Source organism: Rattus norvegicus, chromosome 5 (genome assembly GCF_021556685.1).
Source record: "Rattus norvegicus strain SHRSP/BbbUtx chromosome 5, alternate assembly SHRSP_T2T, whole genome shotgun sequence".
Classification (NCBI taxonomy): Eukaryota; Metazoa; Chordata; class Mammalia; order Rodentia; family Muridae; genus Rattus; species Rattus norvegicus.
In genome coordinates this window covers 165,475,056-165,489,923 of record NC_141538.1, presented here as the reverse complement: position 1 = coordinate 165,489,923, position 14,868 = coordinate 165,475,056, and the positions used below count along the sequence as shown (strand labels likewise).

The window sequence follows — 14,868 nt, the reverse complement described above, 5'->3', positions numbered from 1 at the left end:
AGTCAGAAGGTGAAAAAAGGAGAGTCCAAGGCAGGGAGGAGCTGTTGTATTGATGGCAGTTTTATGGCCAAGATGAACTGGGGAATCCCATGTGAGCCCCGTGAGTTCAGGGGACTCTGGTAGTAAAGGGGACATTCTTGGTGGGTCCCTCTTTCCTCTTGAGAGCACTGTTTTGTAGCCCAGACAGGAGGGGGTACCCCTTAACCCCTTGGATGTCACGGTGACCTCAGCTTCCCTGTGCCCGCAGCCCACCATAAGCCTGCCCGGGGCCCTGCTCCTCCTCTTGGGTTTTGAGACAGCAGACGGTGGCAAGTACCTCAGTGAGCTTGCAGGCGTGGGTGGAGAGGGAAGGGGGGCAGGAGAGCTCCCTGAAGCCCAGTTCCCACAACGCTCCTGTCCCTCCTTTCTCCTCCCAGTCTCACCTTTGGAGGAAGGCAGCTTTTCTCTGAGCAGAGCCTGTCAGGCACCTTTCCATTGACACAGTGCTTTGTTTCATCCATGACTGCCAAGAGTGCCCACCATGGTCTCTGTCCTTCCTCTTGGCCATCCCCTGAGAGGAGGCCGACTTGACCCCTGTTAAGAGGCCTAGAGAGAGCAGGCCAGATTACATACCCAAAGCCCCTTGCGAACTGTTTGTGGGAGGGTAGAACCCTCCTCGCATCTGGAGAGGACTCTCATCTGGAACTGTAGGGATTTTGCCCACGGACATGTCCCAGGGCCCAGTAGAAACCTGAGGTTGGGCCTCCTCTGTACACAGCTGTTAGCAGGTTTAATTTAGGGATTAGGCGTAGTAAGATCAACAGTGACAAAGCCTAACTATGTTAAAAGGCGTGCTCCCCGCCCCGGCCCCCACCCCCATTCTGTGTCTGATCTTTTTTCCTTACAGAGAACTTTCACTTTTTCCTCTTAAGAGAAACACTTGGGCTTTTCTTAGGCGAATTCAAATTATCAGTGTCTCTGCCCCTTATGCTTGGAGGCCATTGTTAAGTGAAATAAGGCTTAGAGTGTGCACTGAGAGACTAAGACAGTCTGAGGGCTGAGGCGGCGATCAGTGTGTGATGGCAAGCAGTGTATACAGTGTGAATGCGCTGTCTTGGGTGGGTCAGGGCGGGACGGCTGAGATGCCATGGACACTTAGAGTGGCGTACGCAACAAAGCCTGTGGGCTGTTTTTTTCTGGAGTTTTCTATTTACTGTTTTCAGAGCACAGTTTCAGAAAGGAAAGACACAATAAATGTCAAGCAGGCCTATATGTGCTGGTTGGTGTGAACTGGCCAGGAGCCTACCCTGGGAGCATTAGATATTCACTCCAATCCTCAACCAAATGGCAAATTTATGAGAAGTTTTCCTTCTAAAGCTTCCTTACTCTGATCTAGCCTGGCTCTATTTTCCTCTGGACCCTTGCTAGGGTCTCCCCCACTTTGAGCTTATCCCAGTGTTGCTGTAAAATTATAAAAAATAAAAGTCTTTTTACCCGCTCTAGGTCCGGCACCGCAGTGCCCCAAGATGTCTGCTAGATATCTTAAGTCTCAGTCAGCAAAGCGTCTCACCCGCTCTGCTCCATCCCATATCACACTGCTGAAGGCCTCTCTCTGAGCCTGGCAGCCATCTCTCTACCTATCTAGTTCCCAAGGCAGGTTTCCATGCCAGAAACACACATCCCAACTCCATGGCAGCCCAGACCAGCCGCCAAACACTCTCTTAAATCTACACATGAAAGAACACACAACACAATAACCTTTGACCCAGCTGATAAGATATAATTGCCCACCTAAACATACAGAGCCCTGTACACATCCACCCCTTAACTTTACAACACCCAGAACTAGGCCAGTGTTCTCCTGAAATAGAGTAGGTCTCGTGCTACTTTCCCCGCATGGTTGGCTAGTGTTCCAGGCCCTTGACCTGTCTTCCCCATCCCACCCACTCTGGCCTCCACGACACAGATCTTGGCCCTGTCCCTCAGCACCTCAGAAGCTGCTTTGCTTAGTCCTTTGCAGACTTGTGTCTTCAGAGCAGAGAGGCCCAGGTCCCATTGGCCCCTGGTTTACCCTCTGTGTGGTGTGCACACACTGGCCTCTAGAATGATCCTTGTTCCTTGACCTCATGAAGCTAAGACAAAGGCCCTCACGTCACCTGCCTTCTGACCCCCATGGCTGGACACTAAGCTCACAGCTAGATACCTCCTCCCAGCATCTCACGGGCAGGTCACTTCCATCCAAAGTGAGGCAGACGGTGCTGGGACCTGGAAAGAAGGAGAAAAGGCAGAGCTGAGCAGAGTTCTGGTGCTCACGTGCTTTCTGCAGCCGGGTGTCTCACTTGCCTGCTACTGGCACACTCCTGGGAGAGACCTGTCCGAGTTTCTTCTTCCTTTCTTTCTCCCCCAGGCCCCGGAGGTTCCCGATGGCGAGATTACGGTGCCTTGGCCATCATCCTGGCAGGAATTGCATTTGGCTTCCACCAGCTCTACAAGGTAAGTCGGCTCCCAGGGGCCACAGTGCTATGCCTTGCCACCCTTTGGCATTCGGCTCTCCTCCCTCCTGGCCCCTGGCTTATTCACAAAGGCCTTCCAGGCAGTGGGACCTGGCCCAGAGCACAGTGACTGTGGTGGAAGCAGGGAACACAGCAGGAGAGACATGAATGCACACGGCACTGCTGCTTCACCTCTCCACCCCGACCCCCATCCACAGCACGTCCGTCCGTCCGTCCATCAGCTCGAGTATTGAGAGTAGTGCCTGGCACCAATGAGAAACATGCAAAGCAGAGAACAGAGCAATCTAGTCGTTCCAAGCTGGGACACTGGAGCCTAGCTTCGTGTGTCGAACCTGACTCTGTCCCAGAGGACAGTTCCATCTGTAAGATTGGGCCGAGACAGCTCATGCGACTTTGCGGTGGTGTGAAAGTGTGCCTACGCTATCTGTCACCACTGCAGGTGCCTACGCTATCCATCAGCACTGCGGGTCCGCACTCAGTGAAGGAACCGAGGCAGTGCGCACCAACGGAGGCTTTGGCTTTAGTAGGCTGGCTCAGCTGCTCCAGCGACATTCTGAACACACTGAAGGCAGGGCAGGAGCACCGTTGCTCAGTAGGTCAGCAGTCTGAGTGCATCGTCCCCGTATGATGGCTTACAGCATCCGTAGAACTGGCCTCAGATTGCAGCGAAGGCCAGGCCTGTCCTGGAGGAGCTGGAGCAGTGCTGGCTCCCTGCCTGCTGGCACGTGGAGCCCCGTAGATGCCCTTGTTCCTCCTGGTATTTACAACTAGCCCAGGAAGCACACTTCTTGTTTTCTGTGGATTGTGGTAGCATCTGTATAAATGTGGGATTTTTCCCTGGGCCTTGTGAGTCAGCCAGCCCTCATGAGCTCACAGCTCAAGATGCTCACAGCAGATCCGAAGGCACTGAACCAACATTTTCTCCCCTGATAGAGCGGAAAGGCCTGTCCTTGATGTGAAGAAACTAGTCTACAAGATGCACAGCCAGGATGGCCCCACATTAGCCTGCCCTGAGAGAAGCCTTGTTCTCCTCTGACGCCTCCCACTAATCCAGCCTGCATTTAGTGACTTTTTCTTTTTTCTTTTCTTTCCTTTTCTTTTCCTTTTTTAAGGACTCACTGAATTCCCAGGCTTGCAGTGTAATTTGAGCACGTGAAAAGTGTTTAACCCTTTCATTCTTAGATTCTTAGTTTTTACTTCACACAATAGCTAATGACAAATCTGTAGCAGAACATAACTAACTCTTCAGGGTAGTGCCTGTTGCCAGAATAAGAAATCCCTGTGCAGAAATTCAGAAGCCAGGTGTTGAGCTGGAGCTCACCCGCTCTGAGCTGCTGTGGAGGCCTGTGTGGGGCAGCCTTCGCCAGCCTCTGGCTGCAGACAGGCACCAGTGCAGAGGTCACAAGTACCAAGGTCCTGTGAGCAGCTCTAATTGTCTCATCACAGTGACAACCCGACTGCCCGCCCCCACAAAACAGGAGGTGTGGCACCTTGGTTCAGATGTGACACAGAGGTTGTCATCTGTTTCATGGAGCTCTGGCCACCAGCCTGTGTTTTACAAAGAACGGAAACCTTGAATTGTTTGGTCACAGTGGTGACAGGTCTTCAGCATGTTAGTGATACGTTTAGAAAAAGCAGGGCCATCTTCCTTTGTGCAAATAGAAACTTAGCCAGAGCAGCAGCTCCCCGCTCATGGGCTCTGGCCTCAGGGATGGGGTGTAGCTGCTTATGCAGCTGAGAATTTCTTGACTTTTATACTTTGGAACCGTCAGGCTGCAGTTGATGAGTTTCGCTCAGTTGTGGGTAATAACTCACACTGTGGCTACAAAGCACTTTGCAAAATAGAAACGGCTTCTATGCATGCGCTAAATGACTAGCCTCACTCTGAAATGAGTTCTCCCACAACCCCCTGTGAGACCTGCTTTTCTCCCTAGCACAGAAGTGGAAGGGAGAACAGTCCTTCTTTACCTGTCTGGGACCCAAATAGACTAAGGACCTGAGTTCTCTCCAGACAGCACCCGCCAGGCTCCTGTGCTTGGCCAAAGTGGGGTGCACCCTAGATTGGGGACCTAGATGGTCTCAGGGCCCCAAGCTGCACAGTGGCAAAGCACAAGTTCTCTCTTCCGTTTTCCTGGCACCTTCTTCCTTGTTGTGTATCCGTGTCCCAAGCCCTACAGGTGGTCACCAGTTGTGCCCCCACCTTCCTAGTGATGGAGAGGCTGGTTCAAGGCATCCTTGTTTGGTGGCTTTGCAGTCATCAGCCTTGACATTCTGTGTCCCCTGGGGCAGTTCTCTTTTGCCCTATCTTTCTGTTCTGGGAGTGTATAGGCTGTTTTGGCTCCTTCTGTAAGGAAGCCCCTTCTGATGATTAAAAGAGTCCAAGGTGACCTCTGGAGTAGGCTTTCTACGTGCATGCCTTATCTCCACCATTGAAGGTCAGCAATCCCAGAAGTCTGCCTGTTTTCCTCTGATTTCTCCAGTGCTGCTGTATTTACTCAGATCTAACACAGCTTCTGGGTGGGTGAGACAGTTTGTTTCACTCACGGAGTTGAAGTGTGAAAGACTCAGAAGGGTACAGTGAAAAGCTGCCCAGCTCTCCGCCCCAGAAGCCACCAGTAGGGTCAGCTTCTGGTATATCCTTCTGTAGTCTCTCCTTAGAACTCTTGAAATAGAATTGAGAAGCCTCACAGGAATGTGTATCTAAGGAAAGTAAGAGACTGTAATAAGGCCTCCCTCATACATGGAGGCCTTCCCCAGGCTCAGGGGACAGCTCAAAGATGGTGCCCGGCCCCCCAGCCACATCTGGAGGCTCAAAAGGAATTTTGGTCTTTGTCCTTGTTCAGGTGGAAGTTTCTACCAGGCCCCATCTTGGTCTTGTTACTTTTTCAAGCACTTTGTTTCTAGTATGAAGAGCGCAGAGCTTCTGTGGAGTAGCCTGCAGAGGATCAGGGCAGGTTGGGTGGTGGGCTTTGAGAGACTGGTGTCGGCCACCTTCTCACCTGACCACTTCTTGCAGAAGTACCTGCTGCCCCTCATCCTGGGAGGCCGAGAGGACCGGAAGCAGCTGGAGAGGATGGCGGCGAGTCTCTCGGAACTGAGTGGCAGTGTGGCCCAGACAGGTAAAGATTAATGACTCCATCAAGTCACCCCTCAAAGCGTCCTCCCGCAGCCCCTTTTCGGCCCCTCCCTCTCCCTCGTCTCCACTCTGTGGTGACTTCATTTATCTGCTCTGAGAATCTGTTCACATTTGCAAATGAAGCCGCCGTCATTTCGGTTTAATTTGAAATTGCTTGTTTACTGTCGGCGCGGCCTCAATTAATTATGTTTTTACGGAAAGGCTCCCAACCTCAGAATATTAATAAGGGGAGTAAAATGACAGCCTTTCTGAGGGCTGTAAAGTTCAGTTTTAATTTCTGCTTCTATGAGGTTTTCAGGGGGGTTTTCAGTGATTTTTTTTCCCCTTCCCTCGAAGAATCCGATGCAGGGTCAAGAGAGTCTGTAATTACTGTGGCTCCCGGGACCCCTGCCACCTCCCTTGTTATCGACTCCACACGGATGGCACTCAGTGCCTGCTGCCCCAGTGATGGCCTAGATTAGCTGGGACCTGTTGTGGCAGAGGTGGCTTTTCTCCTTGTGAACTTGTTTACTAAGTGGGAGCTGGGAATCTAAACCTCGAGGCTGGCAGGAGTAGCCACCTGTCCCAGGCGGGAGGCTCTGTCCTCGCTGGCACCTGTGCAGAGCGGTCTGGAATTCCCTAACTCATCTGTCCCATGAACCATTGCTGTCCTAGGAATCGGGGACATCGTAGTCACAAGCCTCAACAGGTCACCTGGTGGTGGGGCATTGGGGCATGCTCAGTGGGGAGAGAACAGGGGAGACCACCCAGATGGGACTTGCACTTTCCCTCTTGGAACTGAAGCTACCCCAGAGCACCAAGGGCACTGAGGCCAGTGAGATGAATGATCAGAGCCTGCCGGGGGCAGGAGAGCCAGGCCCGACAGCCAGACATAATTAGAGGGGAGAGGTTTTGGACGGATATACTGTTGACCACAGACAAGCACACAATGGAAAGATGAAGTAGAAACACCAGAGGTTACACACAGAGCGGGTGGATCACCCCAGGCACAGATAAATTATCTGGGTGTTGGGGGGGGGAGCTGCAGATACATTCCACATAGCAGGGAGGTGAGCAGCTTGCAGGTGTGTGGGCAAGGAGGGGACCTTGGGCACTGACTTACCAGACATGACTCTTTCTTCCCTAGTGACTCAGGTACAGACAACACTGGCCTCTGTCCAGGAGCTACTGAGACAGCAGCAGCAGAAGGTCCAGGAGCTAGCCCATGAGCTGGCCGCTGCCAAGGTACTTTGGGCCCTTAGTTCCCCAGGCCTAGGTCTGTTCATTTAGCTCTAGGCCTAATGATCCTCCATGATCGTCTACTGTCTTCTGGGTGCCTGAGTGTCCTCAGTTTTCAGTGTTCTATCATAGGGTGACACCTCGGGTTGTCACTGTCCGTCCTGTTGAAGAAGGGGGGGCACCACTGTATTGGTGTAGCATTTAACTAGCAAGAACAGCCTTCATGTCTCCATTGCTACCTCCTGTTGATAAACCTTTGATGGCAGGCATGCCCCTGCAGGCTCGGTTGTAGGTCACAGCCAGGCCAAGGGGTCCAGTCAATGGAGGAGATGTGCACCATGAGCAGTTTTCTAGTTCACACTCTCCCTAAGCTGCTGGGCCCACCTTGCAGTGGGGCTGTTCTCTAGACCCAGGACTCATGGGGTCAGATGATTTGAAAGGAACTAGAACCAAGTAAGGTTGACTGTGGCACTTTCCGCACCTCACTGCTCAGATCTGAAGCAGTCTGCTCGGCAGCGGGCTGAAGGGCCAGTCCTCCATCTCCATTCGCCAGCTCTCTGACCACAGGTGGGTCTCACCTTTGTGGGTCTTTGTTTGTAAACGAGCTGTGGCCAGTGCCTGCCTTGCTATACTTACTGTTCATGTGCTCAAGAGCAGTGCTTGATAGCAGTCAGAGCTCAGGATTCAGGTCCTCAGCTACGCGTGTGACTGACGGGGTCTGAGAGGCAGCATCTGTGGGCTCCTCTGTAGGTCCCAGCTGAGCTGCTCTTAGGGATGCCGGCCTTCTGCTCAGCTGAACTAAGAATCCAGGAGAGTGAACATCTCTGTACTTCTGGCAGAGCCTGGGGTCCCTGTTGTGAGGGCCGCCCCCAAGAATCCCTCCTGGCACCCACTCCCTCTTACACAGGCTATTTCCTTCCTGCTCAGGTGGCCGCTGCTGCTGCTGCTGCACTGGCTGTGTCCCCGCAGGCAGCTATAAAGCAGGCAGGCAGCGTGGCCTCCAGCTGACCGATCGCTCAGCTCTGAGGCCTGAGTGGCCAGCAGCCCTTCTGAAGGTTGGAAAGCTATTTTTTCTTCAGGCCCTGAGCTGACATCAGGACCAGGTGTTGAGCTCCAAGGAAAGTGGGGATGGCTGGTTTGGGGCCTGCTATGGTCTAGAAGAGTCCGCAGTTGTCACGGCTCCTGCCCTACAGAACTTTTCCCTGCTCTCCCTGCTGAAGTGAGGCTCTGGCCTGGCACCCAGGCCCACACCGTGTGAGGACTCTGTTACCCTATAAACCAAAGAGGCCAGCTATGTTTTCTCAGCTGTAATGTAAGTTTTTATATCTGCCTTCCAAACTCCTACTGGAGCCCTGTAACAGCGAAAAGAAGAGCTTTGAGTAATTAAAACCTACATAAAACTGAAGCCTGTGAGTTTGCTACAACTGTTTTTAAAGAGACTGGCTAAAAAGCCCCAGATGTCAGATTTTATTTCCAAATCCTGGCATCTGGCACCATGTGCGTTTGGAAATCTGAGTCCTTTGTGGCCAGTGAGTGGAAATTGCTCCCTTGTTAATGGCCTGCTGTAGCTTTCAAGGTCTCAGAGAAGCCAGAACAGTGGCTCGCTGGGCCTTGCTCTCTGGTGGTCTGCAGCAGGGACCTATGGAAATGGATAAGAGGGCAGTGGCCTGCTTCCTGCTTCTTTCCAGGCTGCCCTTCAGCTGAGAACCTCCTTTCCACAGGGGCATGCCCAGTGGGCTGTCTAGGCTAGCTGACAATGTCCTTACCTTGTATCAGAAGCCATGGCTCATAGGGAAGATCCCGGGATGTCCCCTCATCAGCCTGCGGAGAGCCGAGTGAACAGAGACCCTCAGGCCTCTCATCCCTGCATACAGGTCACAGAGCACGTGGCCACCTATAGCCCCAACTTACTGACAACTGCTTGCCCTTCCCTCTCCACACCATAAAGGCATGCTTCTTCAAGGGTTGGTGCTAGGAAAGTGTCCTGCCCCTCTCTCCACTCAGCCTCGACATTTCCTAAAGAATGAATAAGATTGGGCGGAGTGGTCCACAGGTATTGATGCTGCCAGTGAGGTTTGGCCAGGGGCATCTTCCTTGACCCTTAGGAAACCTCTGGAGATCTGAGGTCCTGGCCAGGAGCCAGAGATCCTGAGCAGCTTGGAGATGGCATTAGGGTGAGGTTGCCATCTTGACCTGTTCAGCCTTCCTGTAAGCACCTTCCCTGGGCCACCTCTGGGCTGCTGCCCTAATTAGTGCTGACTTCTGGGAGGTGTGGTTCCAGGGAGGGGTCGTTGTGAGGTGGCTTGTGTCTGCTGGTTGTTTTAATGGACATTTCAAATATTCAACAGAAGTGGAAGATCCTCATGTCTAGAGCAGCCCCTCCTGCTGTCCCAGCATAATGTCACCAAATGGCCACCACTACAAACCACCACCACCACAAGCCCGTGTCAGTGTCTGTGGGAGACATAAGGGCTTCTTTGTTATTTCACACATGAGTGCTGCAGTGCCACCTAAGAACACTGAGTGACTTCTTAACACCATTGTACCCAGTCAGGGCCCTTCTAAGTCCCCCAACCTCAGACACTGGCTGGCAGCAGGCACCACTGTGACCCGTGTTATCTGTGTTCTGACCTACAGGCTACCACATCAACCAACTGGATCCTGGAGTCCCAGAATATCAATGAGCTCAAGTCAGAAATCAACTCTCTGAAAGGACTTCTTCTGAATCGGTAGGAGAGGAAGCTCAGGGCTCTGTCTCACTTAATGTCAGCCTGGTGGTGTCGGGGTCTTGTGGGCTGGCGTGACAATCACGGGAGGGACAGGACTCCTCACTGGGCCGGATGATGAAGGTCTTGAGCCAAACCTCAGGCACGCCAGCCTCCCCTCCTAAGGAGCCCTCCCTCCCGCCCCAGGGGACAGTGTCCATTGTGTTGTGTTTAAAATAGAAGAAGAAGAAGAAGAAGGGTTGAGAGGACACTGAGGCAGAGAGCAGGGCCTGCAGGAGAACACTGCCCGCTGTATGACATCTATGGTCAAGTACACTGGAGGTGGCCGCTCTCTGCAGGCAGCCTTGTCTCAGACAACATCACATTGAGGCCACGGGTGTGAGAGCTGCACCAGAGCAGCTCTGCCTCCCCTGACGCTCGCTTCCTGGTGGTCGCTGTGTTGACCTGATTGAGAGCAACCAGACTAAGACTGGAAGCCTCTGTCCGGAAGTGCAGTGTCCAGGAAGCCGGGGTCAGCAGTCAGTTGGCCTGCGTGTGCCCAAGTGGTCTGTGCCTGGAGGCCTGTGTGTCTGCTTGGCCAGGGACTTAGGAGCTGTGAGGCAAGACCTGGACAACCAAGGTGGCTTCATGGGAGCAGGGAGGATGGGGAAGAGGATGCTGTGGGGAGCCCAGGCTGGAGGACCACCCTTCCTAAGGCCTCTCACATCCTGACCTTGGGCGGAGGGAGGGTGTCTCCACAGCTGAGGTGGCCTATCCAGGCAGGACATGCAGATTGTTCTTAGCAGTCTTTGTCCCTCCAAACCAGAGGACAAGTGCCTCTGTGGTTAGGGGACAGATGCAGGCTGTCGGGTGACTCTGAAACCGAGGAGACAGCAAACCGAGCTTCTCGTGTTTGTGCTGCTGCTGAGGGATAGCGCAGGGCCAGACGGTGTGGGCTGCCAGGCGGGCCCTCGGCTTGAAGGCTGACTCTGTGGCCACTGCTGGGAGGTGGCACGGCCCTGGGCAGGAGCAGGGCTTGTCCTCTTGGCCTTTGCAGGAACAGGACTTCATGTCATAGAGCTGCATTGAGCCATGACCATGCTGACCCAACTTCCCAGGTCTGTCCTGGAATGGGCTTCAGTCTGGTTGGCTACTGGCCGAGGCCCAGGACTCGGCTTTTACTTGGTCAAAGTTTAGGCTCAGAGGTTCCCAGTGAAGGCGCTAACACCATCCTTTTGGTCTAAATGACTCTGACCTCCTGGCCCAGTAGCCAGGGTTCCCCAGCCACCCTTTGTTGAGATTATGGGCACATCGGCCAGGGCTCCCAGGCTCCCAGCCTCGGCCTCTTTTGCCACAGGAGTGGAGCAGAGACAGTGTTGAATGTGGTGGGCAGCTCTAGAGTACTTAGGGTCCCCAGCTGGCAGACCAGCAGCTGCCAAGGAGGGTAGGTCCTGCCCCAGGGTGCCATCGGGCAGCACAGGGTGCTTCTGGTGTCTGGCTTGGCTGATGAGGCCTTCAGTGGGCCCTGCCTCGTGGCCCTGAGAAACTGCTGCCATCCCTGAGCGTTCAGGGATCAGGGACCAAGGGGGGGTGTGGCACTGCAGCCAGGGGCTATCACCAACCTCTACCTGCTTCTCTCTCTCTTTCCTCGTCCACTGCTAGGAGACAGTTCCCTCCCTCCCCGTCAGCCCCGAAGATCCCCTCCTGGCAGATCCCAGTGAAGTCTCCGTCACCCTCCAGCCCCGCGGCCGTGAACCACCACAGCAGCAGTGACATCTCCCCTGTCAGCAATGAGTCTCCGTCCTCCTCTCCAGGGAAGGACGGCCACAGCCCTGAGGGCTCCACAGCCACATACCGCCTGCTGGGGCCTCAGGAAGAGGGGGAAGGGGTGGTGGACGTCAAGGGCCAGGTGAGGATGGAGGTGCAAGGGGAGGAGGAGAAGAGGGAGGACGAGGAGGGCGAGGAGGATGAGGATGATGACGTGAGCCACGTGGATGAAGAGGACGTCCTCGGGGTACAGAGGGAGGACAGACGGGGCGGCGATGGGCAGATCAATGAGCAGGTAGAGAAGCTGCGGCGGCCAGAGGGCGCCAGCAATGAGAGTGAGCGAGACTAGGGCTGGCGCTTGGTTGCCCGCCTTCCCAGTGCCCCAGGGCCTCAGAGGCGGGTGGGCAAGAGTTGTGGCTCTGCTTCCATGAGGGGGGCCGGAAACCCAGGTAGGGGTGGGGCCGTCCTTCCGTGCAGTGTGGGCTGCGTTTCTTTTCACCAGCCTCCCAGACAGGTTCCCAGCCCCAGCCACGGGCCCAGGCCGAGAACTCGGGAGCTCTGCACTCCAGCCCCCTCCTTGACGGGTGTCTTGTCTAGGTGTGTCCTCTGAGTACCTTGACCACCTGACACCATGCATGGCCAGAGCTCATGTCATTTCCTGCCTCTGTCACCTCAGTGCAGGGGAACTATGGCCCCCCTCGGTCTTGCTGTCTCCCCCACTGTGCCCTGGCCTGGCTTGTGGCTTCTTCTTTGCCTGTTCCAATAGCCAGGGTGCCAGCCCCGCTCTTCATCTCTGGGGCTGCCAGCCTTCCCACAGCCAGGTCCTGGCTGACAGATGCCGCCCTTGGGCGCCTGTCCCCAGCCCACCTGCCCGTTGTCTTCTATACCACACGAGACGTCCTCGCTTGCTGTGTCGTGGTTTAGCTACTCAGTGGTGAGGCGTGCTTCTCCCTCCTGCGGTGGAGGAGGCAGCAGGGCCTTCCTGACCAACAGCCATGTCTGTCCTTCCCACTGAGAAACACATGTTCATTTACGTGATCATGTATAGATTTCAGACTATAAGATAAGACTGTACATAATGTAATAAATACGAGTTGCCATATTTAACTCCTGGCTCTGACCTCATCTGCTAGCGCCTGTGCCTGGGAGGTGGGTCTCAGCCAAAGCTCCGCCAGGTAACTACCAGAGCAGGGCCCCAGAGACCAGGGGCTCCGGGGACCTGTCAGAGGCACTCACCTGGAACTGGAGGGGCTCCTTGCTTGCGCTGGTGTCTGTGGAGGGCGACATTCCCCCGAGAGCGGGAGGAAGGACTGTTACTGTATATAGACCTGGTGCTGAGGGATGAGCTGCCTTCCTTAAATGGATGCACATTCCCCGGGAGCCTGTCTGTGCTCTGCTAGTCCCTCGCTTGCTCGCTTGCTCAAGCCCGCCCTGTCTCCCTTTAACCTTCACAGTGTGCTGAGCTGTGACCAGAAAGCTGGGGCAGGAGGAGTGCCTTCCAAGGGACAGTCTTTACTCCATCCTCCCAGGGCCGGCCATGCCTGGAGCCATGGAGTTTCCGGTCATGTGCCTCCTGTGGATGTGGGCCTCTGAAGTGGAGAGTGCCTGGTAGTGCCCACTGCTTCGGGTGGAGCTGTAAAGCAAGACACATGCCCCTGCGGTGGCTCCTCACCACCTGGGAAAGGAGGGGACATGCGTACAGCATAGCTGAGGGGGTGACCGAGGGCTGCTTCATGCTTCATCCCAGGAGATGCCCACCTCCCGCCTTCTGTCCCCCTTCATCCTCACCCACGAATCCTCAGGGCTGCATCTCTAGCCGCCAAGTCCCTAGAGAGGCAGTGCCCTGGCCCTGCAACCATTCTCTTTTCTGTCCCTGCCTCCTGATATCCAAGTAAACCATGTTTCTTCATTCCTGGGGATGACCAGTCTGCATGGCCGCTGGCTTCTGGGGGAGCAGGAAGCCCCAAGGAGTCCCAGTGTCAGGAGGCAGGGTAGACCTGAGGTGGTCCATCAGAATCACCTGAATCCTGGGATCACCACTGCTACCGTCTTTGGTACGGTGACCACTTGTTACTGTCATAACTTTGGAGGTCCCTTCAAAAGAGAACCAGGAAAGTCTAGGGGGCAGATATCCTGGGACAGAAGTGAAGCCAGAGTGGGGGCTGCGGCGGTGAGTGCTAAGTGCTGTCAGGCTCTGCTTGCTGGGGACATGAGCTCCAGGCATGAGAGGAGGTCTGTGCCCCTCTCCCCCACCTGGGCGTCACCAGCTCGGAAGGTTCCAAGCTCAAGCTCAGAAGAGAAGGGACAGAAACCTGAGTTCAGCTTTTGAGGACAGACTCTGGCCTGACTTCAGGGAGAGAAAAGCCCCTCCCCAAAACTGCGTGAGGGCTGCCTAATAAAGGCGGCTCCTGGACGGGGGAAACGGCCCTTTGAAAAAAAAAGCCTTTCATTAGAAAAATAATGCATTTCATCCAAATAAGGTAAAAATATTTGGAATGGGGCAGAAGTGAGCAGCAGGCAGCCCCGTCAGGCCCTTTCTGGAAGGGAGTACATTATTAAACTCAATTACGATGTCTTTTTATAAAGTGTCGTTTGGGAGGGGACGAACCCCAGTACTTGGAGGCCATGCCCAGCTGCCTTGACCACCCTGCATGAGCTCCCCTCAGACTCTGCCCCCCATCCTCCGCCCAGAGCCGGGTGACTCATTGGAACTACCTAGGCAGATTGGAAAGAGCAGGTTGGGGAAGGCAGAAGAAGCGGTGGGGGAGTGGGAGGGCATCTGGAGTTTGTATGGGGCCTGCTTCAGGCTTCCCAGGTACTGTTGGTAGGGAAAAGGCTTGCCCAGGGACTTCTAAGTTTGTATCCCCAGTATTGGGCTTCTCTGTTGTATGTGTGCATAAGTACATGTATTTAGGAACCATTTGTGACTTGGGAGCGACGAGAGGGACCTTCTACTCAGAGGACTGAGTTATGGCTCCTCCAGTGGTCTGTCTCTTGCTCGCTCGCTCTTGTATACAGTGCAACCCTCCTTGGGCTGAGTGACTTGCACTGACAGAAGAACAGTCTGTGACCGTCCTTTGGGGCCCTCATATCCCCTACTTACTCTGGGACCCAACCAGGCTTGAGAAGACACCAGCTCTTGGTGTCCTGGCTATGCCTCTCCTCCGGGGACTGTCCTGCCACTGCCTCAGAGCCCAGGGAAGGAAGAGGCAGGCTGTAGTCTCCTCAGGAGCGTCCTGAGTTCAGGGCTGCTTTATCTTTAACACTCCTGTGGGACACCAGAGGAGGTCCCAGGTTCCAGTGGGAGGCACCAGCACCAGGGAGGCCTTTCTAAGCTACACCCACCCTGTCTGGCCAAGTGGCTAAGGGAGGATCTTAGCTGGTCCCTCAGGTTCTTTACTCAAGGGTAACGAGCCCGTGCTATCACACACATTACTATGGCCGCGGGGGTGAGCCGTTTCCGCTGCCCTGCCTGAACAGCTCAGCCAGATCATAACCCCAAGACTCTTGATCAAAACGAGTTGAGAGCTCAGCCTACATCTTGGGGTGA

General features: G+C 54.6%; 1 protein-coding gene and 1 long non-coding RNA gene across 4 annotated transcripts in view; one reads left to right on the top strand and one right to left on the bottom strand.

The window, feature by feature from the left end:
- Pex14 (peroxisomal biogenesis factor 14) overlaps positions 1–12,425 on the top strand; it is a 135,649-nt gene extending 123,224 nt beyond the window's left edge. The window contains 5 exon segments of one of the 2 annotated variants that reach the window (NM_172063.1): positions 2,387–2,472; positions 5,509–5,611; positions 6,755–6,852; positions 9,484–9,575; positions 11,214–12,423. In NM_172063.1, coding sequence (NP_742060.1) covers positions 2,387–2,472; positions 5,509–5,611; positions 6,755–6,852; positions 9,484–9,575; positions 11,214–11,667 — 833 coding nt within the window. In that variant the 3' untranslated portion in view covers positions 11,668–12,423. 2 annotated transcript variants of the gene reach the window in all.
- Positions 1,735–12,658, bottom strand: LOC148006155 (uncharacterized). Of its 2 annotated transcripts, XR_015621328.1 has the most exons (5): positions 12,555–12,627; positions 8,613–8,667; positions 7,483–7,644; positions 6,731–7,007; positions 1,735–2,244 (listed from the first exon to the last, which is right to left on the bottom strand). It is a non-coding gene; the product is annotated as an uncharacterized LOC148006155 (long non-coding RNA). The 2 variants fall into 2 exon arrangements; XR_015621329.1 differs by lacking the exon at positions 8,613–8,667 and having other exon boundaries at positions 1,736–2,244; positions 12,555–12,658.
- Between the last annotated feature and the right edge of the window lie 2,210 nt (positions 12,659–14,868).